This window comes from Cheilinus undulatus, linkage group 10, assembly GCF_018320785.1.
Source record: "Cheilinus undulatus linkage group 10, ASM1832078v1, whole genome shotgun sequence".
Classification (NCBI taxonomy): domain Eukaryota; kingdom Metazoa; phylum Chordata; class Actinopteri; order Labriformes; family Labridae; genus Cheilinus; species Cheilinus undulatus.
The window spans coordinates 7,044,942-7,072,762 of record NC_054874.1 but is presented as its reverse complement, the minus strand read 5'-3'; the positions used below and the strand labels follow the sequence as shown (position 1 = coordinate 7,072,762).

The 27,821-nt window shown below is 40.9% G+C and overlaps 1 protein-coding gene across 6 annotated transcripts in view; it reads left to right on the top strand.

Moving 5' to 3' along the window:
* The window catches only part of bcorl1 (BCL6 corepressor-like 1), a 71,709-nt gene that overhangs the window by 19,895 nt on the left and 23,993 nt on the right, over positions 1 to 27,821 (top strand). The window contains exons 1-5 of one of the 6 annotated variants that reach the window (XM_041797858.1): positions 9,527 to 9,659; positions 22,352 to 22,436; positions 22,529 to 25,111; positions 25,609 to 25,741; positions 26,062 to 26,532. In XM_041797858.1, coding sequence (XP_041653792.1) covers positions 22,431 to 22,436; positions 22,529 to 25,111; positions 25,609 to 25,741; positions 26,062 to 26,532 — 3,193 coding nt within the window. In that variant the 5' untranslated portion in view covers positions 9,527 to 9,659; positions 22,352 to 22,430. Of the gene's footprint in view, positions 1 to 9,526; positions 9,660 to 10,541; positions 11,141 to 14,061; positions 14,170 to 22,351; positions 22,437 to 22,528; positions 25,112 to 25,608; positions 25,742 to 26,061; positions 26,533 to 27,821 lie in introns of those variants that run through there. The other 5 variants (XM_041797855.1, XM_041797854.1, XM_041797856.1 and 2 more) reach the window with 5 other exon arrangements.

Below are 27,821 nucleotides of genomic sequence, written 5' to 3'. Positions count from 1 at the left end.
AATTGCAGGCAAAGGTGCTTGAACTAAGTACTGAGTAAAGGGTCTGAATACTTCTGTCAGTGTGACATTTCAGTTTTGTCTTTTTAATGTATTTGCAAAAGTTTCTAAAATTCTGTTTTCACTTTGTCATTATGGGGTTGTGAGTGTGGATTAATGAAAGAAAAAATGAACTGTAGCATCAGACTGCAGCATAATAGAACTAAAAAAGTAAAGGGGGTTCTGAATACATTCTGAATACTTTCTTTGCCCTCTAAACCCATTTCTCACAAAGTGATCTAACAGCATGTGAGTGGAGCAGCACCACCTGCTGCTTTGCTTACAGCTCTTTACTTTCACTTAGTAGTAATTGATGAAAAACAAAACGGCAACAAAAAGGGCTACAAAATAAAGACAGCAAGGTCCCCAAAACTGCAGTTCCATGAATGGCCACTTGAGGCTGGCTCCAAAAGCAAGTCAGCCCTCATTAACCCCTTTGTTAAGATGCTCAACTTTAGCTTGGTATAACCTGTAATTTTTTCAAACTTTCCAGTGAGCTGCTATGTCATGGAAACTATGTACAGGCTGGTCTTTACCAGGGCTGAATGATTTGGGAAAATAATCTAATTGTGTTTTTCCCCCCAATATTGCAATTGCAATTTAATATGCTCCCTAAGTTCTTTATATTGTGTTTTTTTACAAGCAAACACAAGCAATAAATCAATCTATATAATAACCAACACAATGTTAGATTAAACTAGAGCTGAACAATTTTGAAAGCTATCTAATTGTGATGATTTTGCCTTGGGTTGCAAATTGGATATGAATTGATGTATTGAAGGGAGTGAAAGTTTTTATATCATTCTCATATTTATTAAGAAAAACCAGGGATGTTCCAATAGTTTTTTCCTTCCTGATACGATTCGGATACCAGTGTGTTGGGTATCAGCCGATACCGAGTACTGATCCGCTACTAGTCTAAACTTTCTGAACTGTTCAGACTAGCAAATTATTTTAGACCTATCTTTGACTCAAAACATGGATCAACAAATCGAATCATAATGTTCAGCATCTCTGTGACCCTAAAGTTGTTTTCCTGATGATTATTGAGTTTTGCTGCTAAATATTAAAATAATAGTGATACAGGGGGCTGCATCACAGGCTCTCTTTATCTCTGTCTCTTTTTTTTTTAATTACAAACTTTATTGCACTTTTCTAAATACAATATAAAACTTACAACTTGCATATTGACAATTGTATACAGATATGTTCTTAATGTATACACTTGTATAAATCATCAAGTGCATGGAACTCTCTCTCTTCTTTCTGCTATTTTGTGCAGCATCACGTGATTATGGAACAGCCTGCTGTTGGCTGACGGACACTTAGAGAGAAATAATATGGAGGTTAGCATTCGAGCTAGTGGTAATAAATGATCATAATTCGATTAAAAGGTATAAAAAGATGTTCAATATCGGGTTTACTGGTGTGGATTTAATCATTAAAGTCCCCAAAAGACACATGAGTTCCAGGCTCACTGAAAGTGCTGCGGCACAGGATTTAAAGGCATCAATAGTGTCAATGGGAAAACACAACAGCTAGCTTCAAGAGGAAAAACAAGTGAGAGGCAACGATTTATGGTTCAAAAGTTATTTAAGTTTTTATAAACTGTGTCACTTCTTGTCTTGTACGACAGTGCCGGTCTGAAAGGCATTTTAACGATCACATTCTGAGAAAAACTGTCACACAGCCAACATTCTTGGTTGTTCTTCGCTGCCGCTGCACTAAAAACGGAAGCCTGTTCATACAGTGGCAGCAAAGAAGAATTAATTTCTGGTTTATAGTGCTAACCGTTAGCATGGTTAAACGAAGCAAGTATAAGGCTAAACCAAATGGCATCGGATCGGCGCATAAACTCGTGTACACACTGATACCAACACCTGCATTTTAAGCAGTATTGGACATGTTTCCGATACTGGTATCGGTATCGGAACAACCCTAAGAAAAACGTACAAAAAAGTAGAATTTTTGTAGACCATTCTAAAAAATTACCCCCAGTAGCTTAAATGATATTTAATGCATAACCTCTCTGCTGCAAAAAAAAAAAAAAAAAAGTTTTTACATAGTATTTTGACCCAAATTTCAGGTTAAAGAAATATTGCACCTTCTGCGATTTGAAAAATGCAGCAGGCTTTATTGCGATTTAATCTAATTTTGAATTAATTTCCCAGCCCTAGTCTTTACTATAACCCAACTGCTCAGATGACATGAGGGCTTCAGATGTATGTGGATGTGATTGAGTGACATGCAGTTGACTGTCCTACTGAACCTTCATTGCAAATTCAGTCACTTGACCTCTTGGCTATGTTTGTGTTTTGGGGCATTTTGAACACTCTTTATAGAAGGTCTCTAAAAAGTATAGCAGACACTCTCACATTTACATATTGCAGAAATGGTCTCCACATTTTGAGGAAGTCAACTGTTTTAGACGGGTTCTAGACAGGTCAAGAGGTCTAGTGGAATAATTTCCATTTTTATCATGTACAGTACCAGCCAGAGAGTGTGGGAGCTTTAGGGGAAATCCAGTGTCGTAGTACTCAGAATTCCTGAAACATTAAACAGTTTTTTATGATGAACATTACATGTGCATTTGGAAAACCAAAAAGAAGTAGGAATGGGTGGGGTTGAGTTCAGTTTCAAGCTTTTTTGGTATATTCCCTTTCACACTGTTTATAGTCTTTAATGAAAGCAAACTATTTTTTAAATTATTATTATTGTTGCCGTTATTGTTTGCTATTAAGTTGAAAACATATCTTTGGCACCTCTACATTTTCTCCTTCACATTCAGCTGACATGTTCCCCTATAGCACTGTATCTGAATGATGTAATATTGAGAGATATAGTGTTGACAACAATGATCTCTCTGCCAGGCCCCTTAGGATCATATCAAGAAGAACCTGTGGGTATGCACGTTATATTTTCTGGAAGGAAAACAGTCTTGAAACTGTCAAGCATGCGAACCGTCTGACCAATCACAATAATGATTCACTACAGCTTCTGGCTGGACTGCTGAGCTTAGTCTTGTGCAAAACACAAAAAATAAACAGATAAAAATATGATTAGATTTGGTGTGGGTGGAGCTTCCATGGTGACAGGAAATAAATATCTACTTTTCAATTCTCAGAGAGGAAATTTTGATTCAGAAAATCAAAATGGAGGCTTTCTGGCCCCAGACTAGTTGTCCCTGACTCTGTGTCCAGCAGGTCCACTCAGTGATGAAGCATGCTGAAAATCAGGGATGCACTGATGCGTCAGTTTTACATAAGTATCGGCTAATATCTGCACTTTTGACAGTAAGCTGAAATTGTTATTTCAATTACAGTTTTAGCTTCTTACTATCATGAAAACGAGATAGCTGATCTTAAATGATTACTAAAGCAGATGATAGAAAGGCAACAAAGCAACATATAAATATAAACATATAAAATAGCTTGGACAATTTGCTACATGCTTGTTGCTGCCCATTACCGTGACACATCTATTTAACATTTTAAAGACATGCACAGATGTAGATGCTGTTTCATCAATGTGTAATCGTGCTTGATAGTTATGATGAACATATCAGTAAAAATAATAGGGATGCATAATATTATCAACATTAAAAGTTAAATTTTGGTATCAGTAGATTATGAAAGTCCTGCTGATATTTACAGCTGATTTATCGATCATGTATATCATCACTATAAGTCATATACTGACTCTAAACACTGGCTAAATGTACAACTGTATCGTCAGGTTTAGGTGGTTACCCAGGATGTCAAACAGTCAAGGAGGCCCATCGTAAGCCCTGAACATTTTAAAAGAAGCTCCAAACATAAAACACACTGAAGTCAGTGATGTGGCTCCAGAGCAGGGATGTAGCTCCAGAGCAGGGGTGGGCAGCTTCACTTTCCAAGTAGGCTACATTAATTTAATTGGCAAAATTAGTACAAGTTATAGGATACTGTCAATATAACAATTACAGTTACTTGAATTTAAACAAATGGTGCAAAGCTTTATCTTTGCACCAATATTGTTTTGTTTTTTTCAGGGCTGATACTGATTAGTAGTTCATGAGACCATTAACCAATATTTGGAACCGATATGCATTTATTATGATGACAAAAGGTACTTAATGCAGCAAAAGTAAAATTGCACAGTCAAAAAATGAAGGCAAATAAACAATTAAGCCTTAGCTCTTTCAGTATGAGAAATGGCACTGAGCAACACTGTTGAGGTAAACAGGAAGTCACTGTATAAGTGGCTCAGAGGAATAAGTGTTGATTGGCTAGTACTCGTGTCACATCTAGCCTATCAAATAGTGTTGTGTGCTGGACATTTGGTCAGACTGTGGAGAGTGATAATAAAGCTAGAGGTGAAAAACACTTTGCAGTGGAACCAAAGTAGTGCATTTTATGATTAATTTACTTTATTGATTATCTGTAAAATATAATGCCAATACTGTTAATCGGCCAAATATCGGCCTCAATAATCAGTCAGGGATGGTAATTTGTCCATCCCTAGCTTTCACAAGAATTTATTTTACCAACATTTATGTTCTTGAACTCAGTTGCAAACACAAAGGCTTATTCTAATGAACTGAACACAGAATTCAAGCCAATAAATACATTATTTACTGTTTGTTTATATTTTACTTACATTTCTTTTTGTTTTAAGAAATGCATTTATTAATACAAATAAATAGGCTAGTTTTACAAGAAGTCAGCCAGTTTTATCTCTAATTTCTTACAAAGAACTAAAATTATACAGGTAATCAAAAATTATTACAGAATTTTTCCTGTTTTCCGTGCTTCCATGGCAGATAGTTTTATGTTTTCTTCATGTTTAAAATGTACTGATATTTGAAGTTGACTTTGCATTAATTGAAAAGGAAGGCTGCCAGTTGCCCACCCCTGCTCTGGAGAGTAGCGTGTATTTAGTCTTGTTAAATAGCCTTAGTTAACACAGAGCATGTTGTAATTGACTGAAAGCTGTGGGGTTTGAATGGTTGAATTCACAGTTTTTCCAGGGAAATGTAAAACTGTATCATCAGCATAAAGGACAGTGCTACAGTCTGCTGCAGCAGTTGTGATACACAGTGCTTGACAAATTTATTAGACCACCTGCCATATTTGTCCCAGAGACCATCCAGCATCATGAAGTGTTTTAATGCGGACTCTTTCATTTTCAGTGAGCTCTCCACGTTTTACCATTTTGAACAGGAATGAGGGATTTCAAACTGAATTCACCCAAATTTGAGCCGGCTCACTGGGCTTCTCTGAGAAGTCAGAAATGAATCAAGCATAACATTCAACCACTAAAACTCATTTTTCTGTTCAGGAATGCAAGTAAATAACTATAATTTGACATATTAGTCAAGAAATATTAATGTGCTTTACTATTTTTTCAGTTTTTTTGTAAATCAGTAAATTTGAAAATTCATGGATAACAATAATGATTATATTTTAGCATTAAAAATATAATTTCGGTGAAAGAGCTTCTACATATTGGTGTATTAACCATTGCAGAAACTTAAAAAATGATTTTGGTAATTACTAATGCTGTTAATTTAGGGCAGCTGTGGCATAAACCTTACTTTAGTTAGGGTTAGGGTGGTCTAATAAATTTGTTAAGCACTGTACATTGTAAATAAGACAGGACCTAGTGATGAACCTTGTGGTACCCCCAATGCCAATGGCATATACACAGAATGACAATGACCTGAAACCACTTTAGAATATTTTTTTGTTAATGGTAGTTCTGAAATTAGGTACAGGATACAGAGGTAGTCCTTCTTAACCTCAAAAGGGGTCAGGAATAGGGATGCATGATGTTATTTGCATGATTTTGGTATTGGCAGATATCCACTATAAAAATTAGGTACTGGTGGATAGTGGAAATTCATGCAGATATTTACTGCTGACCTATAGCTTGTACATATCAGCAGTATAAATCACAGATCAGCACTAAATATTGGTGAAAAGTACAACTGCATCATTAGGTATAGGTGGTTTCTTAGGGTGCAACGCACTCTCTGTGAGCCCTGCACATTTTGAATGATGCTCCAAACATAAACAAATGCTAGACTGTCTACTTCCCTGCTCCTCTCTCAGCTCCGCTCGATTCAGCCTCTCTTTGTGCAGGAGACACCCGAGTTTATAAACATTTAACAGCAGCTCTTACACAGGGATGAGGTGGGGTTCTGTGGTAGGTTCTGAGTAGGGCCGCTCCATTTTGATCATAAAGTCGGTAAGACAACCAGAAAACTAAGACACAATCTATTAGGGCTGGGCAATTAATCGATAATTAGATTAAATCGCAATATGGCCTGCTGCAATTTTCAAATCGCAGAAGGTGCAGTATTTCTTTGACCTGAAATTGGTGTCAAAATTGCAGTTTTAAACTTTTTTGCAGCAGCAGAGATGCTATGCATGACATATCATGCAATCATTTAAGTGCCATTTTTTTCAGAATAGTCTGTTAAAAATCCTACCTTCATTTTTGTACTTTTTTATTAGTAAATATAAGAATGACAAAACCCCTTCAATGCAACAATTAGATCCAATTTGCAATATGAGTCCAAATCATCATAATAAGATATTTTTAAAGAATTTTTCAGCCCTTGTTTAGGAATAAGAGAGTTAAGGAATAATCGCATATCCAATCGCATTCGCAATATTGGATGAAAAAATTGCAATTAGATTATTTTCCAAAATCGTTCAGCCCTACAATCTATGCTGTTTACTGTTACAAAATCAGCCTGCTCTGTAACTTTTAAATAGGCTGGGCTTATTCACCAGACACTGTCAGAAATACCTGCATTTGACTGGTAGTGGGTGCAAATTTCCCATCCTGCTGTTCATCCCTCAAAATAATTGCAATTCTGATTTTTTGCTTTAACCGAGCAGCCCTACCATTGTATCAATTCAACACTGGTATGTAGCACACAGACATTTATCATTGGGTGGAAGATGTGATCTGTTAGAAAAACTTTCATGGTCAAACATGAGAGAAATTGCTGGAATTGTAGGATTGTTTCACCAGAAGAAGTCATTTGAAAAAAATAATATTAAAAAAAATATATGTTGCTTATAGAGATGTCAAGATTAATTGCATTAATAACAATTAACTATAATGCCCAATAAGAGAACATATTTTTGATTCATTCATTCATGATTAACTGAATGCTTTATTATTGCTTTTCAAAACCTTTATTTAATCATCTCCCTGCAGCCAGTGAGATAAAATAAGTCCACCACTGCTCCTTAATGCCTCCTTTCACTAAAAGAAACTCCCAAGCAGCTCAGTGGACAGCTCAGAATTCATCTGAACCTTTTGTTATCGACAGGGTCGTCAAAAGATTTACATTTTAATCCTGTTTAATCTCGGGATTTCTGTAGTTAATCACGATTAATCACACCTCATTTATAGCATATGAAAATTCTACTCTGTTGCATTTAAAACTGGTTTGTGGCATTTTGTTATTTTTTTCTACCGTCTTAAACAAAGGGCCAGAGACTTCCAGTTTGGATATAGACCTGCTTTTATAGGCGGACTGAAGGTTTTAACATGAGCTTTACCATGGAAAAAGGAACTTGTTATGGACTGAAGAGAAAATAAGTGAACTGTAAAAAGGTACATTTTGGTATCAAATGTTCACATAGCCTTCCACTTGTCCACTGAGCTGAAGTGATTTTTTTTTAAGTGAAATGAGACATTAAAAGGCCATGGTAAACTTATTTTAAATCACTGTGGCTGCAGAGAGACACTGATGTGGATTAAACAAAGCATTTTCGACTATTTTAAGCCTCTTTTCACCCCTTTTTCTGCTGCTTTTGCCTCTGTTGACCCTTTTCAGCTCTGTTGGCCCGTTTTTGCCACTTTATACCTTTTTTGCCTTGGCTAACCCTTTTCCCCTCTTTTAACCATGCTTTGTCAATTTAAACCCTTTTTGCCTCTGTCAACCCATCATTTCACCACCTTTTCTGCCCATTTTGCCACATTTTAACCATTTTGCCACTTTTTGGACCCTTTCCACCACCTTTTATTCTCTGTTTGCCTCTCTTAACTCATTTTTGTAGTCTCTATAAACCCATTTTTCACCACTACTAACCCCTTTCCCCACATTTTACGCCAGTTTTTGCCATTTTAACTGCATTTCACTCTTTGTTATGCTAATTTTTGGCTCTTGTAACCCCTTTTCACCACTTTTGTAAGCCATTTATGAAACCTTCTGCCAGTTTTGCTTTTGTCAACACATTTTTGCTATTTTTACCCATTTTAATTCTATTGTTAGAAAATTGGTTTACATTTTGAAGAAGGATATATACTGTGACATAAATAGATAAACAGTTGCTTTAATAAGAGTGGTTGCTATTCAGTTATAAAATAAATAAAATATGGCTATCACAGCGTAACTCTACAATGGATCATGATTTTGCTGACCTATGTGGGCCCCCCATTTGACCGTCCCCAGAAAGCTCTCCCTTATCCCCCCTTATGGACGGCCTTGTCCAGTATGTATTATGTATGTTATTTGTGAATTGTTTGATGATGTATGGGCTCCTATCTATACAGGGGCGTAGGGATTTTGGGCCCCCAGTGAGAATATTACACAGTCCCCCCCCTTAACTGGCTAGCCAAGCAACAAATGTTGCATCCTTTTTTACAAATTTATATGCAATTTTATGTATTTTTGAAGCATAAATTTCCCATTTATGAGCAATATTTTTACTGTGGTTAAATTAAATTTACTTGCATTATTTTGCAGTGCTGGACTAAACCATTTGGATCTTTTTAAGGAAGGGGCACAGCCCCCCCAGCATTTATTTTACTCTATTTGATACACATTTCAGTCTGCTGACCCATTATTTTGTCGCTTTTAATTTATACAACGACACTAATTACTAAGACAAAATCGATAAAAACACACTTTTCACTGCAGGCTCTTCAAGGGCCCCTTCCCACTGTGGGCCCGGGTAATCAGTACCCTTTTTCCCTCCTGTGTTCCGCCCCTGTATCTAGCTCCACATAGCTTCTGAGGAGTTCCAGTTTACAAATAAGTTTTTTAATTCATCACCAGGATGGATTGTATTGCATTTTTAATTTGTTTTGTGAATACAACACGTGGTATTGAAAGTTTGTAAATGATAATAATGATGATGATCATTTTCAGGGTAACAACAAAAGCAAAATCCTGAACTGAAGTGTTGTCATCAAGGCTTCAGGATGCTGAAAAACGACATTATTCCTTCCCTTGGTGTCCTCTAAGCTGATTGTCTTCGTTTACGTTGAATCTGTGGTGCTAAAAGGCGAGACAGTGAGCTGTAGGATGTATATTTATCTGACTCCAGCGAGGTCCCCTGCAATTAGAGATTGAATCCCAGCGAGCAGCAGCGTGTTTGTTATTCACCTGTAGGGCTTTACCCGGCGCTAGGACCCAGGGTGCGCGATTTTCATCTCCAGCTGCTGCAGACCGAAAACTGGCAATAAGGGAAGATCGCGAGGACAAGCCAAAATTGCATACTGTATTCATTGTACTTGAAAATCACATCCCTGGACCCACACGGAAGACTCCGTGCAGACAACAATAGCTTGTTGCGCTGTGTGCAGGCTTTGTGGCTGGAGACAGCTCGGAGCGCAAGGTAAGACGGTGCAATACCATGCGATTACTAATAACAAAGGCGTTACGGGCGAGCAGGGGGCATTAAAGGGGGCATTGCACAACGCTATTGAGGGCGAGTAAAACTCTGCCAAACTTTGACCTGGATATCTGTTTTTTTCGACTTGTCGGTGTCTTGCAGGAGCCACAGTAGTTGCAGTGCTGTGTCGCCGCTCTCCCTCGGCATTATGTAGGATCGTGTCACATGTATGGACAGCCAAGTTGTGTATCGAGATGACATACTTGGGTCTAGTGTCCATGCGTGGCTGCTGTGGATGCGGTAGACTATCAAACGCTGACACGGTAACTATACATGAAGTGATGCGTTTCCATTTCCCACACATATTTAACATCATGTGGACGGCGCATCGGGCCATCCATTAACCTGGCAAACAGGAACATCACCCTCCCCTGTTCCTGTGATCGGCTGCCATCCTGCCTGCGTTTATTTATTTCACATTAATCCATCACTTACATCAAAATGGAAGAATAATGCGTTTGATTTTTCACTCAGCATTCAGCCCCCCACCGCCTCCCCAGCCTCGACATTCAGCATTGACCAGGTGAACCACCAACTTAGACGGGACATCCTCGTCGCCGTAAACCATGGCGGCCTATACAGGGTCGATTATCTCCAGCGTGACTCTTGGATAGATGACCACGTTAGCTTACTTTTGAGACGACAGTGTATTTTTTTAATCAGGCCTTCGAAACAAACAACGTGCCTTCATGTGTGCTGTGTATCGCAGTTGTCATAGTGCATGTGCGGAACACCACATCCCTGCTCGCGAGGGTTTAAAATGCACGTATAACAAGTTTGAGTGCAACCCCACAGCTTCACAAACCCGATCTGCAGCCTGTGAAGCAAACTCGTCTATAATTGGTGAAGCCCCGAGCAGCCGGTCACTACCGGGATAGCTCCTGCGCGGTCGTTGAGGTCTCCGGGTTACCCCCGGCTCAGACACAATGCGATGTGTCAGCTGCCCACTTTGTGATACTCCCGCTTCTTCACGCCGACACGGACTCCCACACCGTTCCTCTTTTTCATAACCGATCGGCGCTTTCTGGTTTCCCTAATTTCACGTTTGGCCATCTGTCAACGATTTGGCTGCCTGTACGCAGCCATTACTGAGCGAATGGCGAAGGGCATGTTAGAGGCTCACTCTCACACCGATCCTCTCCGCGATAGACCGGCAGCGAAACAGTTTGAGCTCGTCCAAACACTCACTGCTCTCCGAGGACGGACACTGTCGTGGTCCTGCACCGACACGGATCCTGCACGGTAGTAAACAAACTCTTTTCAGTCACACAACGATGTCAGCCTCGCTCCGTTTGTGTGTATGTGTATGCGTGTGCACGGTTATTTCCTCACCACCACAAGTGTTGAGAAAAGTAGGAAATTTGTTGGCCTAGAGGAGTGGGTACCCTTGTACACAGCAGGCCCGTGCTGCTTTCACGATTCAGGTAAGACAAGTGGCCTAATTACCGAGCAGGGTAACCTGTACTGCTTAAACACTGAGTCTAAATGTGATTATGGAATAACAGCTCAATATCCTGTGGCTCTGTCTCTTTGTGGCACAATGTGAAAGTGTAGAGATCCCCTCCCAGGCAGGCTGATATGATGCCACAAACATTTGTCTGTTTGAGTGTGGCTGGAAGCTGCAGATGTGTTGACATTCAGCTCCTAACTATGAGCTTCTGAGCCACGTTTGTCTTTGTTTTACATACTTGTGAATATTACAGTTACAGGAGAGTTAAAGGAAACTGTGATGGTGAACTTTTAAAGAAAAAGTTGGATGGAAAAACTTTTTTAATTACTATTGATGCAAAGATTAGCATATGGCAGCAGTAGAGCTTGCTGTGTGGGTCACATTACAGCAGTTTCACCTCCATAGTGCCTTGTATTTTTACATGTTTTCTGTTTATTACTTATAAAGGACTGTATATCTTTTGCTGTGTGGAGCATGTTATGTTGAAGTTGGTACAGGTGTGTCTTGATTTTGTGTCAAGTTTTGTAGCAGCACTGCAGAAGTCAGCTCCTCTTAAGGCAATGATGTGTAAGTCTAGTTTGAACCTGACCTGATACACACAGGAAGTGTGATTTTGTCACACTGCCCTGCAATAGTGACAGTGAAGAGGAGACAGAGTAGGAAACTTGGTGTTTATATTGAAAATCACTGAAACAGCAGCATCAACTCCAGATACTATACAACTAAAAATACTGGCTTCACTATAAGATTATATAAGACTGACTTTTAATGAAGACTAATTCAAAATATGAGAGAATTAAGTTATTTCAATTCTTTCACAATAAAAATGGACAAATATCAAATGTATTTATATATCTTTTTATAAATATAAATGTTACTTTTTAAATCTGAGGTTGTGTAGTTGCTATTAATTTTTTTTTTATTAAAAGTTACACAAATAGTCTAATATCGTACAAAAAGCCATTTTTGAAACTGTATTTTTTGGTGAAAGAAAGATTTCCCCCTCTCTTGGCTAAAAATGACACTGCTATTATGCATTTTGTTTGTCTTTATTTTGAGCCCCCAATGGTAGCCCACTGGCCTGGTCTGGTTGCCAAATGTTAAATACCCGACCCCGCATGGACCCTTGAAATAATATATACACAATTAAATTTGTCGTAGTTTTCTAAAATAGTATGATCATGACAAAGTTTGCTTTTTTTTACAGTCTGATCACCTTCCTCACCCAGATCTTCTTATGACTTTGCTTAAATGTTTACCTGTATGTCCTACTAAAAGATTTGATCATTTTTTTTAATCTCTTCACAGCCTATAATGCTTAGTATGATTATAAATATTATAGTAATCAAAGCAGTTATGCTATCTAGAGACTTGTTTGTGCCATGGAAAGGAAAACTCTTAGAATGCACCAATTTAGGAACTGTCTTATTGTATTGCGAGGTATTGTAACAGTCATAGTCCTGCTGTCAAAATGCCTATAGGTTTGAACTTCATGCCTGGAAATCTTGAAAGATTGTCTTTTGTGTGGTCCAGTACAGCTAGGATGAAGTCAGAGGTTGCCAGACTTTTACTGTGAATCTCGGGGGAAGTGCTGAACATATTTAACAAAGCAAAGTTGTCATGGCTAATCATGCCAGGTCTTGTTGTGGATTGATTGTGTGTTTTCCTGATTTTCAGAGAAGAGCGATAATTTCGGTGATAATATCATGAAGAATGCATTGACATTGTCTCTAGGGATGCACAATATGGGGTTTTTGCTGATATCTGATGAGCCAGTGTTTTGAAATGTATTTTAGACAATATAAATGCTGATATTTAAATGTAGATCATCCCTAAAACACACTTTTAATTCTAGAGAATGAGGATGAACAAAGAAGAACACTTCAGCTGATGCAGGTCTGTTTTTCATATGGCTGATCCTGGTCATTTCTAAGCTAATATCTGCCAATGCTGAAACCAAACAAATAATATTGTGCATCCCTAACTGCCTCATATCACTTGTTTGCACACTAGAGTGGCTTAGGATAACCCTAAACTCCACACATTTAAAAATTTTTAAGTGGTCACCTTGTGTTCAAATGCTTTTTGTCTCTGGTCTTCTATTAAGCCTTTAACTGAACCTGAACCTCAGCAGGTGTTAATTAGGCTACCTACATGGCATACACACAAAACTGCTGAAAGATAACATGTCTATAGTAGTTTTGAGATCCTCCTAACATCAGTAGAGGAGGGATTAGTGTTTCCCCCATCTTCTTCCTGAAGCTGCAGCAGCCTGCAGACACAGCCTGACACTGGAGAGCCTCCAGCAGCCCCAGTCTCGCTTCCTCCTGCTCATTCTCCTGCAACAGACTCAAACCTCTCCCTTTTATTTTTATTTTCTTACATTTTCTAGTGAAGTCCGTTTAGCAGCCGTCACCCTGTGGCCTGTCTCTGTTAATTGACCTGAGCCTCAGATATTCTCTCAGTGACACTTGGAGCCTCCTTTGGTTTAAGGAAATACACTTTATTACTTCGTTACCCTGATAAGCTTTTTCAGTTTAGCGCACCGTTACACTCTTTGGTCGCGACCCCCTCGCTCCCCCCTTCCCTCCCCATTCCCCTTGAGCGGCTGGAGCTCGCGTTGCATGCCGGTACCTGCAGTCCTCACCCCTCCCTGCCTCTCCAGCGTCTAATCCTGGGCGTGGATAGCCGAGCACTACATCTCCCATGCTGTCACCGAGCACCCTTCTGCCCCTCTCTCCCTCTCTCTCCCACCAGACTGGAGACTGGCGATACGAAACGGACTGTCTTGACGACCCCCCCTCCTCCCCTCCCCTCCTCTTCCTCCTCCTCCTCTCTCCCTCTCTCCCCTCCGCCCCCCTCCTCCCTCCCCTCCCCGGACTTTTAGAACCGAAAACCGTCGAGATTAGTGAGCAGCCGCGGTCGGCAGAGGCGAAAGGCTGGACACGGCCGTATATCCGAGCCGTGCCTGGTTCGTCGTTCACGTGCCATCTGGACGAGCTGGTTGGTAACTGTTCTTGTCACTAGACATCTTTTTTTATCTCGCCTGCTTATTAGCTCAGGAAATATTTAGCCTTTCAGAGAAAGAGGGAGAGGAGAGGCTCGGTGGGGTCATTTATACAACGCCGGAGTGGTTCAGTCAGTCCAACCGGAGGGCCGATAGGAGAGACGGGAGCACTTCACGTCAAGTCGGCCGGCGGATAAATAACAGTAGCCCGCCTCGACATGTACTAGCCACCGGGAGTGGAGCGCTGCGAGACGGGCTCCGCGGAGACTCCGCTGCGCAGGGAGCTGGTGGAGGTGGTCAGAGGAGTTTTATGTGTTTAGCCCATTTTTGTGGCTGCTCCAACAGGACATTGTACATCAAGTTAGCTCGCCCATCCTTCTTTTAGTGGCCCAGGCTGGATACTTTTCAGCATTTCTAACTCAGCAGCCAGTTTGCGTGTTATCAGTGAAATTGATTGTTTGCAGAAAAAGCCTCCGGTAGCAGACTTTTTGCAGGCTGATGAGTTGTTTGGCTGTGCTTTGTGTTGTCTGCGTGGCTTTGCATTGATGTTGACTTACCTTATCAGGCTGGAGATGTGACACACTGCCACATTGTGTCCCTGCTGCCTCTCCGTAGTGGAAGTGGTCTTGTCACTAATACGCCCCAACATCTGTCCTCCATCTCCAAGAAAATGAGATTCCCGCTACGTGTTTTAGTTCTGAGAGAAAGCCCGGCTGCATCACCTGAGAGCCAGCTGCCATGCTCTCATGATGGTGACCGCTCGCCATCTCCAGAGAGAGAGAGAGAGAGCCGGAGCTCTCCAGAGTTTTTCCGTGCTGATGTTTCAAACACAGAAAAGCACATTGTTTTCCGGGTGACCCACCAACACAGCATGCATGTGGGACATGTGCCCTTTGTGGACACCGAGCTGACCGTGTTTAAGTATTCTCCAGCAGAATACATTCTCCTCTTCGCTGCTGTTTTGTCTCTAAGGTATTGTCAGGCTCCACTTTGTTGCCCACGGTGTGTTTGCGGACTGCTGCATGCATATATTGGCCTACATCAGAGCGGATGGATTCTCATGTAGACCCGGTACGATCGCAGCACAAAGACAAACTAGCTGTAAGCAAACTGTTGTACACGGTAATGAATGCAAACCCTCCTTGCACCGAGCGCTGTCTGCGTGGCCGTGCTGCTCGCAGATTCCAGCAGAGATTGGCGTGTCAGTCATTATGTGCATCATATTCGTTATGTTTCACTGACTCCAGGGTGAAGGTTTGACATAGATTTTTTATTGCCTGCTCCCTGTTTGTAGTCGTCTCATTTACTTGCAGATGCGCTCGCCTGCGCTCAACTCTACCTACATACCAGGAGCTGCCCTGGCGTGTGTCGCCCTCTCCATCTGAGACTATTTCAAATGTTTGTTTTCAGATTATCAGTTTGTTTATTATTCATCAACATTGTGTACATGCTTAGCGTTGTTTTCTGATGGAGGCATGCGTGGAAATAGCTATAAGTTTCCAGGATAAGAGAAATAGAATTAATTCCACGTCTTATTTTAGATGACAGTGAACAGCAGTCAAACTGCATGACTCACCATTAAAAAGGCATTTAACTGAGGTGGATATCTTCATTATAATTATAGATAATTAGCTGTCAAGTGATAAATATTCTTACAAGAGAATAAAGAAACTTATGACCACTTAGTATTCCACTTTCCACTAATGTGCATGTCTCTATTTGGGTTGCCATGATACTAGATTTTTAAAATTTTATGAGTCCAATAAAAATCAAATTACATCGATATTAGATCTTTGCCTTTATCAAATATGCTAATATGTACATACTGATTTAAGCTAATCTTGATATGTAAATGTAGTCCAGACCTAGAACTTCAGTCCTTAAAACAGTCTAAAGTGTAAGGAATGGTGATGAATAAAGTCAAAGACTTTAGGTGACAGCAGTCTGTTATTCCAGCCTAAAACTCCCCAAACTTAATTGTTCATATGGGCAATATTTACAGCTTATATAGGCAGATTTTTAAAGCCAAATTGTGTATGTAAATATTGGCAGACATTTTTGTGTGATACCAGTAATTGACTTTTTACGCAGGGATGTACAATATTGGAAATATGCAGATATCTGATTCTGGCTAATATTGATACAGATAGTCAAATGGAGTCCAGACTTAAAAACTCAGTCCTTAAACCACATAATTAGAAGTTTGAGGATGAACAAATTAACAAATTTCAGTCCTTAAAACACACTAAAGTGTAAGGAATGATGATTAATCAGGTCAGGTATGGTAGCATATGCCAGTTCGGCACTTCGCTGTATCAACCTTGGTCCTGTACTGGCCATCCTCCAGGCCTGCGCCAGGCCCATACCCCATCTCTCCAGGCATCCCCCAGCGTCTGTACCAGCCCACCTGGTCCTGGGAACCCAGTATGCGGTGAGCTGGATCAGGCCCAGGATGATGAGTATAGTCAAAGGACTCGGCTGACAGCAGTCTGTAGGTCCAGCCTGACACTCCACTGACTTATTTGTTCATATGGTCAATGTTTCCAGCTGATATGGGCAGATTTTTTTATAAACAAAACATATGGGTTATAAATAGTGGGAGAAATTTTCATATTCACCAATGCCAATGATTGACTTTTTACATAGGGATCCACAATAATGGATTTTTGCTGATATCTGATATGCTTTCATCCAGCAAATAATTTTAGCTGATATCAATACCAATATTTAAATGTAGTTCAGACCTAAACTTTCAGCCCTTAAAAACACCATTAAAAGTTTGAGGCTGACCAAACGGACAAATTTCAGTCCTTAAAATATACTTTAAAGCATTGGTTTTCAACTGTACTGACTGCGTCCACCTTAACAGAAATAACGACCCAGATTTTTGAAAAAATTAAACCACTCAGAGTTGTTGAATAAACGTTTTGGACCCTAAATTTAAAAAAAAAATGGAACAAAGAGAGAAGACAAAACAAATATCTTTAAAAGCACATCATTTGGAACAGACATGCATGCATACATCTTATTGTACTCCATTTTCTAGATACAGCATAGAAATTTGGTGCATTTTGAGGAATTTTCTCACTATCTTAGGGCTTCTGTTCTGTTGAAACTCTGCCTCATTTTTGTTTCCTGGCACACATTTGTGACCCACTGAAAAGAGCTTTGCGGCCCACTTTTGGGTTGCGACCCACCAGTGGAGAATCTATAGCTACTTTCACACTGCCTCTCTTTTCCGTGTCTGTTATGCCTTCATTCTGCAACGCCGTTCTGTATGAAAGCAACCATTCCGCAGAGGGGGGTCGATCTCGCCCCACCTTTGATCCGGATCGAGAGGTAGTATCAGAGCTGTAACAGACTTTTCCGCAACGTGTGTGAAAGGATGTCATGGCATTCCACAACGGTGAGTGTGCGCTGCTGTCTCCATAAACGGGAGATTTAAAAACCAGCGCGGTTTACTCGAGCGGTATTTCATCGGAGAGAACAACAGGGAGATAAAAGAAAGAATAATGTGGATTAAGTGGAGAGACTGCAAGGTTAGAGAGCTGATCACACTCTGTACAGGAGAGGAGAGAGCCGACACATCTCTGCTCACAGCAGAGTTTGAAAAGCTCCATGATGTGTTCAAGTGAGCTCGGCACTCTGAAGTTTCCGACCTCCGACGTAAATACGTGCGCTGTGACACTGCTTAAAGTCGGACCTCCAACTCAGAAATATGGAGGAAAAAAAGTCTATTGGACCTAATCAATCAAAATGAATGTTCATGTTATTTTCCCCATATTTCATTTACAAAATACAAAGTTTTAAACCGAGAAATCCAGAGTTTCGAGTTTCATTGAAAGCAACAGCTCGGGCAGCGGCTGCCATCTGATTACGGCATGCCGAGGTGTGTGTGTAAGCTCGGGCGTGCACAGGTCTGTTACACCTTTGTGTGAATTGCTTGTTGCGGGACAGAGACGAACATTCCTTTTCGCCTTTATTGCGGAATCTCTGTGTAAAAACGGCCACTGCTTTAAAGTGTACGAAATGATGATGAACAAAGAAAAAGACGTCAGCTGATGTAGGACTGTTGGTCCTGTCCAAAACTCCCCTAACTTATTTGTTTATGCAGCCAGTATTTACAGCTGATACAGGCAGATTTTTATAGCCATGATATTAGTTGTACATTTTGTTATAAAATTTAATATCTGCCAGTAACTGACTTTTAAGTAGGGATGCAAAATATTCTAGTTTTACTGATATGCCAAGAGTCAGAAAATAGTTTTAGCCAATATTAACACAGTATTTAAATTTAACTTCAGCCCTTAAAACACACAATTTAAAGTTTAAGGATAAACTGTTTATTTCCCATTTACATGGTGCCACATTTGTAAGGATGATGCATTTGTGGGATGAGCAGCAGAGCTGAGTATGTGGGTTGCACCCATGAAAAATGTGCCAAATCTTCTCTGCCAATGCCAAACAGCTGATTCTGCCGTTGAGTCTTGTTTGGTGGATTAGATGATTGAAGTTTGAAGAAGCAAGACATGTTAGCAATTAAACAATTTATTCATTTAACAAACAGGAGCCTCAGCAGCATGTAGAAGAACCATACACAGCAACAACAGCCTGGCACCTCTTCCTCATGCTGGCCACCAGCCTGGTCACACACTGCTGTGGGATGGCATTCCATTCTTTAACCAGCATTTGTCACAAGTCAGCCAATGTGATTATGTTGGTCACTCTGGCATGAACAGCACACCCAAGCTGGTCCCACAAGTGGTCAGTGGGTTTGACGTCAGGACTGCTGGCAGGACATTCCATCCTCTCCACTCCCAAATTCTGGAGGTGGTCGCTGATAAACCCTGCTCTGTGGGGGCGAGCGTTGTCATCTTGGAGGATAGATTTCAGTCCCAGACTGTGGAGATATGGGATTGCCACTGGTTGCAGAATCTCATCTCAATATTTCTCTTCACTGAGATTGCTTCTGATGATGACAAGCCTTGTTTTTCCAGTGAAGGAGATGCCACCCCACTCCATCACACTGCCTCCACCAAAAGATGTTACTCTATTGGTGCAGCAATCAGCATAGCGTTCTCTGCGTCTTCTCCACACTTTGACCCTTTGATTCAACTTCCGTAGGCAGAATCTGGACTCATCGCTGAACATAACGTTCTTCCACATGTTCAGCTTCCAGTGCACGTGTTGCCAACACCAGCGCAAACGAGCCTGATGGTGAAGGACAGTCATGGCAGGCCTCCTGGCAGCCCTATGAGACCAGAGATTGGCTGCATGCAGTCTGTTCTGGATTGTCTGGCCAGACAGCCATCGGCCATATCGTCCTACAAACCATGACTATAATTCTGTAGAAGACAGCCTATGGTACCTAAGCGCTGACAGTGTGAGGAAATGGTCTTCTTGGGACGCCCACTTCGAAGCCTGTCTCTGACATCTCCAGTTATATGGAACTGGGTCTTCAGTTTGGAGATGGTACTAGGGCTCACCCAAAACAATGTCAGAACTGGGTTTTGCGGAACACCAGCTTGAAGTTGCCCTATCGCACGGGCCCTATCCAGATCTGTCAAATGTGGCATGTCGGTTCTTGGAGCAGACATCTACTGACCACTGTAGCAGGGTCCGTGCTCAGGTGCTCAAGTTTAGTATAAACATTTTCCTTAAAATTTTACTGTGAAAATATTTTTCTCTTCTTTGAAGTGCATGCAATTTTTAGCCTTTTGCATTGAGATCACCTATACTGCAGCCAGTCAAAAAAGAGTGATCGAGCTATTTTTCTGAGGCTATTGTGCTTCCCATCACTAGGTTTGATGCTTACATGCTGTTTTGATAGGGGAATCTGTGCTGGAAACAGGTCTTTGGTGTTGATTCTTATGCATGGATATTGCACTCTCAAAGATGTGGCGTGGAAAGTTGTTGCTAAAGATTTCATCCAAAATAGCTGACTTGTATGTCAGCCATGTTTGATAATGGCTGATAGGCGTATTTCTGTTAAAAATAACAAACATCGAGTTTTTCCTGATAAAATTGTTCCAATCTCAATTGTTTTTGGGAGCTTTTTTAATAGCAGCCGGGATTTTAAAAAGATAACCTTGATGTGTCAACATATGTTTTTACTCACATTTTCTGAATTTATTAAGCGTATGGGGGCCAGATGGAAATCTGTGGGGGGCCTGATGTGGCCATTGGGCCACTAGTTGATTATCACAGCACCTAAATGTATGGAATGGTGACGAAAAAGACCTTTGCTGTTGTAGGTCTGTTGCACCTGTCGATAATATAGCCAAAGTATGGGTTTTAAATATTATTAATACTGGCAGAAATTTTCACATCTGCTGATACCATTGATTGACTTTTTTTTTTTTTTTGGGGGGGGGGGGGTGTTTTGTGCTTTTATTAGATAGCAGAGGACAGTGGCTAGAGTTGGAAACGGAGATGAGAGAGGGGGAGAGACATGCGGTAAAGGGCCTCAGGCTGGATTCAAACCCAGGCCGTCCACATATATGGGGCATGCCTTAAACCACTAGGCTACCTGCACCCCTGATTGACAGTTTTTAAGTAGGGATGCAAAATATGGGAGTTTCAGTATTCAGAAAATATTTTAAGCTGATATGGATAGTGATATTTAAATATAGTTCAGACTTAAAACTTCAATTATTAAAACACACTTAAAGTGTAAAGAATGACGATGAATCAAGATAAAGACTCGAGCTGTTTGAGGTCTGTTTTCCAGTGTAATACTTAGCAAAATTATATGCTCATATTGCCAATATATACAGCTGATAAAGGCAGATTTTCATAGGCAAAATATTGGTTGTAAATTTCGGCATAACTTTTATATATCTGCTAATGCAAGTAATTGACTTTATAAGCCAATATCTGCCTTTACTAATTTCACCCTATTAATATTGAGTATCACTTATATCAATGGGGGCTTCAGTTACACAGGAACAACAACTGAAGTCCTGCGCACTCTTTATTGGGCGATTTCTTGGTTGTTGTTTTTTTTTGTTTTTTTTTTACAAAATTACAGGCAATATCTTTAACACAGTCTAAATTGTGCAGAACCATTTCAAGAATATGTGTGCAGTTTAGACAGTGTTCTTGCTCTTTTGCCATGGCGGCTTTAAGTTAGAATTATGACTGAATTTCTGTAGTTATTTGTAGGATTTTGTACTTTTCGGTACAATTGATTGTTATGATAACCCGGATCATTTTGTTTGAAACATGTGATATGGAAAAGTATCAACTTGTCAAAAAATTTGAAATGCTTCGCCTTTATCCGTCCAAAAAACATCAAGGCAGCAGCTCACTAATAAAAGATCATTTGAGCAGTCACAGCTGATTTGCCTCATGGTGGGATCACTGATCCAGCCCACCAGGCACAGACCCAGGTAGTCACAGGGCGAACATGAAGGTCTGTGTGACTGTTCAAAGTGTTCCTATTGAAAACCATAAAGCTTAGCCTCATCCAGTTATTATTTGTGTTTCCTGAAACAGCTGCTCAGTGATTACTTAGAAAGCAAGTCATTTTGATGTTTCTGGCAGTAGAATATCCCTGCCTGGAAAGAAGAGTCTCGTCTTTCTATATTGTTTCTTATAATTTGTTTACTACTGTATTGAGTATAATCTCCATGCAGAGGAGTACAAACCTGAAGAGGGCAGACTGTCATTATCATCTCAAATTTTGTCACCTAAAAAGCATGTAAATCCGATGCAAACAGTGTGAACATGGTTAATTTAGTATAAAGAAATCAAGCCCTTATACGTGTCTCTTCCAGGGGGCCTATTGGCTTAGTATCCAACCATTTTGCAGCTAATGAATTAGGTCTCATTCACTCGCTGATTACCCAATTTTTACTCTAGATTATTCACTTTCCAGAACAATCAGTGCAGATAAATTGTTCCTATTCCCTGTGTGCAAACAAATAAAATCAAATGGAACAACAGACCATTTTTCAGTTTATAATACTTCTCTCTGCTACCCTGAATTGTCTCCCTGCTCTGAGGAAATTGTTACGCATCTGGCCTCCAAGCCCCAACTCAAAGAAAGGAAGCTTTCAATTTCCCAATGTTGGTTAGTCTGAATTATTTACTGTTGCAGAGAGCAGGTCTTCAATGAAAGTAAGAGCAGCATTTACAGTCATCACATCAAGTGTTCTTTTTCTTGTTGTTCTGCAGCACAGAACTGCATTTCAACGGAAACTCTCACCTGACAGACCCAGCTACTCCTGAGGCATGTTGTGTTAAAGCAACACCTATGCAGGTATTTTTTCATTACAGTTAGATTGCTAGATCAGAGCATAATTTCTTCTTATCTAATTAACACTGCCCTAATGAACTTCTCTTATTGCTCAGGTGGATCCTACACTAATGAATGTAGGGGATGGAGGCACGGTGAGCAGAGAGATCAGTGCTCCAAATAAAGCGTCTGCTAGCATGGTGGGAAATCCCCCCCAGACGCTCCCCCTTGAGTTCCGAGGAGATGTTACCCTCAGTCAGCAAAACAAGACCACTCCAACAACAGACTGTAAGACAGCAAAAGCCTGCCTGGACTCTAGTAGTTACAACCACAGCTCTGAGCTTTCTGCACCTCAACACAACAATGTACCAACTTCCTGCTCAGCTGTCACCAGCTCAGAAAAGAGAGCAGACAAGAGAGCAGAGGCTCCTAAAATCAAAACTGACGGAGCTACGGTCGTCCCTGCTCCTCAGTGGTCAAGCGGCATAAAAGTGAACCGAGAGGACTCATTAAAGCCTTGTCACAGCAACATGATGACCAGTAAGAAATCTATTCCACAGACACAATCTGTGCAAAGCGTTGCACCTGGATTTCAGTGCTCCACCATGTTCAAGCCAGTCCAGCCTGTTGCCTTCCTCCCTGCTACTAATTTTTCCTCCCCACTCTGTAAAATAACTCTTCCACCAGCATTGGGTCAGATTGCAGCGTTAAGAGAAGCTACGGCCAGCCAGTTTCAGAAAGAAATCCAGCCTCAAAGCTCAGGTGTCGGAGGGACACCTCTAATGCGGACCTATGCCTATCCGTTCTCTGTGGGCCGAAATCCGGCTGCAGAGAAAAAAGCTGCAACCTCAAAACTTAAGCCTAACCATTCATCCAGTAAGAACACCAAATCTGTAGCAGAGCATTCATCTCTAGCATCAGTAGTAGCCTCACCAGCCATTGCCCTACCACTGCAGCACCCGTCATTAACTTCTGCTGCTCCCACCTGCTACACTTTGTCGCCCACTGCTGCCATTTGCTGCGGCTCTGCATTGGCCAGCATCACATCTCAAAGCAGACTGTTGAACCATGTGGATAAAGGAAACAGTATAGACAAGACTACCATGGGCCCTCTTAAAGCATCTCCCTCTGCCTCAGAGGACAGTACTCATTGCTCAGTGGAACCAAGGGATGTACCTCTTGATTTATCTGCGAAATCAAAACGTCCAAAATGCCTAAACGACCCTCCAGTTACAACGATTGAGCCTCATAACAATGATTCAAATCAGAGAGACTTTCTCAACTCAAAGAGGACTCATTCTACCACTTATAGCCCAGCTGTGCAATATCCTATTTTACCCAACACCCACAGAAATGGATCCCACCAAAAGCAAATTAAAAGGCCTCAGAATCACCAGATACCAGAACCCAAACCAAACTGGGGAAAGGGGCCCTCACAAGACATTAAAAATATCCCTGGGACTTACGTTGGCGTTGCAAGCCCCATCCTGGCATCTACTCTACGTGGAAAAGACGGGAAAGGGACATTTGCAGATGAGTTTCAGAGTTTTGCAAAGCAGGAGTTTATATCTATAATTGATCAAGGAGAACATCTGGCCTCAGGAGGAAAGAAGCCATCCTGTCTGATGAAGGGCAACCAACATACTCACTTAGTCAAGCCTGTTAAAAACACCAGCACAGCCATAACTAAGAACTGTCCTTCTAAAGGCGCCCTCACAACAGCCCTGTCAGCCTCTGCGAATGCTCAGATTCATCAGATATCTGGACCTGGTAAAACAGCAGTGCCATACTCCAACACCATTGTCAACCCAGCCTGGCAACAGCCGTCCCATCTCCTGCACCAAGCCTCATCCACTCAGAGGAAAGCCTCACAAGGATCTCCAAAAACGAAGGGAACCACAGTTACAGAGGGGTCCAAGTTACAGAGTGCCCTTCACAGCCCGTCCAAACCTGAGGATGAAAAGTGGGAGAGGTTGAAGTCTCCCCTGTCTAACCTTGCATCCATCGTAAAGCAGCAAGCTTTTGAAACTGCAGCAGTAACAGGTGAGACTAATCCCCAAACCCCACCTGTTGGGTCTAGAAAGGCTGACGTTTTAAGTCCAATAATTGGCAGCCAAGACCCCCCATTGAAACATACTTCTTATGAGTATCCATCACGCTGGTCTGTGGAGAAATGGCATAGTGTCCCAGCAAAATCAGATTCAACTCATGCTTTGAAAAGACATGAGCCTGAACCTGTGGAGAATAACACTGAGTTAAACACCACTGAGGGAGAGCACAAGGGACTGAAAGTGAAGCAGGGCTCCTTAAAGCCTGCTGGCCAGTCTCATCTCTTTGGGTGCAATGCATCGACAAACGGGAACAGGATGGAGAGCAAACTGGCTCAGGTGTTAGAGGGGGACATATTGAAGAAAGAAAGTGGGGCGTCAGACATTCCCAACAGAAATGAGAAATTAGAAGGCATGGTCGGGTCCGTGCTTTCGGGCCAGCATGAAGGAGTAGGAGGCGACAAGTTTGAGAAGAAAACAAATGGAACCAAAGAGGAGTCGCCAACCAAAGCAAAGTCTGCCGCTGTCAAACAGAAGAAGAGCAGCCCGAAGAAGCCAGCGAAGGAAAAGTCACCGACGGGACCAGTGAAGAAGACTCCTGCAAAGAAGAAGCAAGAAAGCACTCCAACCAAAGTGTCCCCCAACAAGAAGGTAATGTATCATTGTGCATCGTAAGGCTGTGCAGTCAAGTTACAGTATGGCTTATTGCATGTTTAAGATCACAGTCTGTATAATATTTCTTTAACCTGAATTCTGTGTCAAAATACCAGTTTATTTTTGCAGCACATATGTTAAGCTCCTCACATCATGCAAACATTCAAGTGTCATTTTTTGGGGGGCTTATTTTTTATTTTTTAATCAAACAGTTCATATCCAACTTGCAGTTTGTTTGAGCCAAAATAATCGCGATTAGATATTCATCCCTCATCTATTATGTTTCTTTGTTGCAGTAAAATACATAAGATAGGTAATGCATTCTGATTATTTCAACTATTTAATTGGCCACATTGATTTCATCATTCTGATATTAATCTTATGACTGATGCTTTCACTTTCCCTGGTTTCTGTAACATCCCCTCCGTCACCACAAAGCTTTGTGATCAATAACGCCGATACAGCATGCTCACTTGGTCCCCTGTGTATTTCAGCAGAAGAAACAGTGTGCACCTGTGCTGGAGCAGAGTCTGTCTGCAGGGAAACTTTCCCCTAAGAGTAAAGAGCCCACTCAGAGGGACAAGATCAGTCCCAGCAAGGTGGACAAACAAAGCCCCAGGAAACCAGGTAAGGTCTTTCGTCTTTTTATTTCTGTCACCTGAAATTTTCTCTCTGTTTCTGAAATCTATGACAAACTTAGTAATGCTTTCAGCTGTGTCAGATAAGAAGCCTTTTATTGTGCTTACATCTGGATTACTGAGGGATCTCATAGCTTTAGTTTGTTAGATAAATAGCCTGCAGTCAGCCTCCGTGGTACAGTAGATTGTGTGCAAAGCAGACCGAAAAATGTCACACATATTGTCTCTGTGGCATTTTTTGATGTCTCAGTCTTATATCTTTGTGTAAATGCTGGTGTGCGTTTAACAGTTTAATGTGATCTTAATCAGTTACAGATAGTGACAGCAGTCCTCAGAGCGTGGAGACTCCTGCATCTCTAAACAGCTCTAATATATCCAGCAAAGAGGCTGACACCACCGAGAACTCCTTCCCCAGGCTGAGAAGAGGACGACGGCGAGCAGATGAGGCTCGGCTCGACCTGTGGGGCTTTGCAACCCCTTCCCCTCCACCCCCACCAATGCCTCCTCCCCGGGTGTCCCCCTCACCCCCTCGATCTCCCACCAAGCCGGCACGCCGTCCAAGAGGGAGGCCTCGCTCCGCCCCTCTGCCAGAGCGAGCCTTTCAGGGCAAAGGCAAAAGCGGCGGTGCGGAGGGCGAGACAGCCGCTAATAAGAAACGCCGGCGATGTCGTAGCAAAAAGTACCAGACTGGAGATTACATCATTGAGAGAGACAAGCTGGAGGACGGGGAGCACCACGAAGAGCCTGACCCCACAAGAGAGGACAGTGAAAGTCCAGCAGGTATGAAGTTTCTCTCTGTCAAGTTTAATAGAACAAAGTTTTGGCTCAAATTTCAGCCTTGTTTGTTTTACAGTTTAGGCAACAAAAGAAATAATTAGGGCTTCAATGCTTCTTCAGCTTCTTCAACTTAACTACAAATCATTTACAAAAAATAACATGCAACAACACTAGTCAGGAATAGTCTTAAAAGCAATTTTCCAGAAAAAATGTCTAACATATGATTTAATTTCAATAGTTGCTCAGATTTGTGTTTGGAAACTGAATGTCTTTGGACTTTAACTGCTCATCAGATGTCAAAATATGGGCAGAAATCATCTTACATAGGTAACAGCAATGGAACTTTAAATATACACAGTATTTCCTGACATGTTATTAAAATAAATCATCACTTAAACAATCTTAAAACAATCATGAGATAGCATTAGTTGGTTAATCCTCCAGAGTCGATGGATTGTCCAAATCCCATGACTTCAGGCAGATCCATCTTGCAGAGTGCCACTCTGGAACATTTGTGCCAGGTCTGAGAATTGACAGACCAATCAGTGTCATTTGAGGCAGAAGCTAGGGGTGGGGATTAGTTGTAGTGCAAGCTGGTAAACAATGGCTTAAAAAATAAAAATAGTCAAAGTTAATAAACAAATTCAGACAAAATTAAGGCTTTTAAAAAGTATTAGAAAGACTTAAATGTTAGACTACAAGGTCTTTGGTTTTGTAGTTTTTGAATAACTTTTTTTAATCTAAAAAGCCTTTTGGCTAGACTTAGATTTAGAGATCATCACACATGAGAGTTTTCGAAACTGTGACAGATCTGACCTGAATTTCTTCCAGACTTATGAAGATTAATTATTTAAATTAACACAACTCGATTATTGTGTGCTATGACTTATCAGCTGTAGCAGTGGAGGGATTATTTACACATCAGTGCTTAAAATTAGAATTAAAGTTTATAAGTATCCTGACATTGGCAATTATACCTTACCAATTATACCTAGTTTTTTGTTAGTACTTAGTCTTTTTAAAGGGGGGGGGGCTCTAAATAGATACTTCTAGATTTTAGGATAGCTATATTAAGGCAACTTAATTAAAGAATAAGACCTTCCATTCAGCTACCCTTTTTGGTTCTTTTTTTCTTACAGTCTAATCTCAAAATGTTTAAAGAAATCTCAAATTAAATCTTACAATAGAAAATAATACTCACATTTTCTGTTCTTACAACATTCTGGTCTTACTGTCAGCACAACACAATGTCTTATATATAACTGGTTAGAAATTGAATATGTGATAGTTCT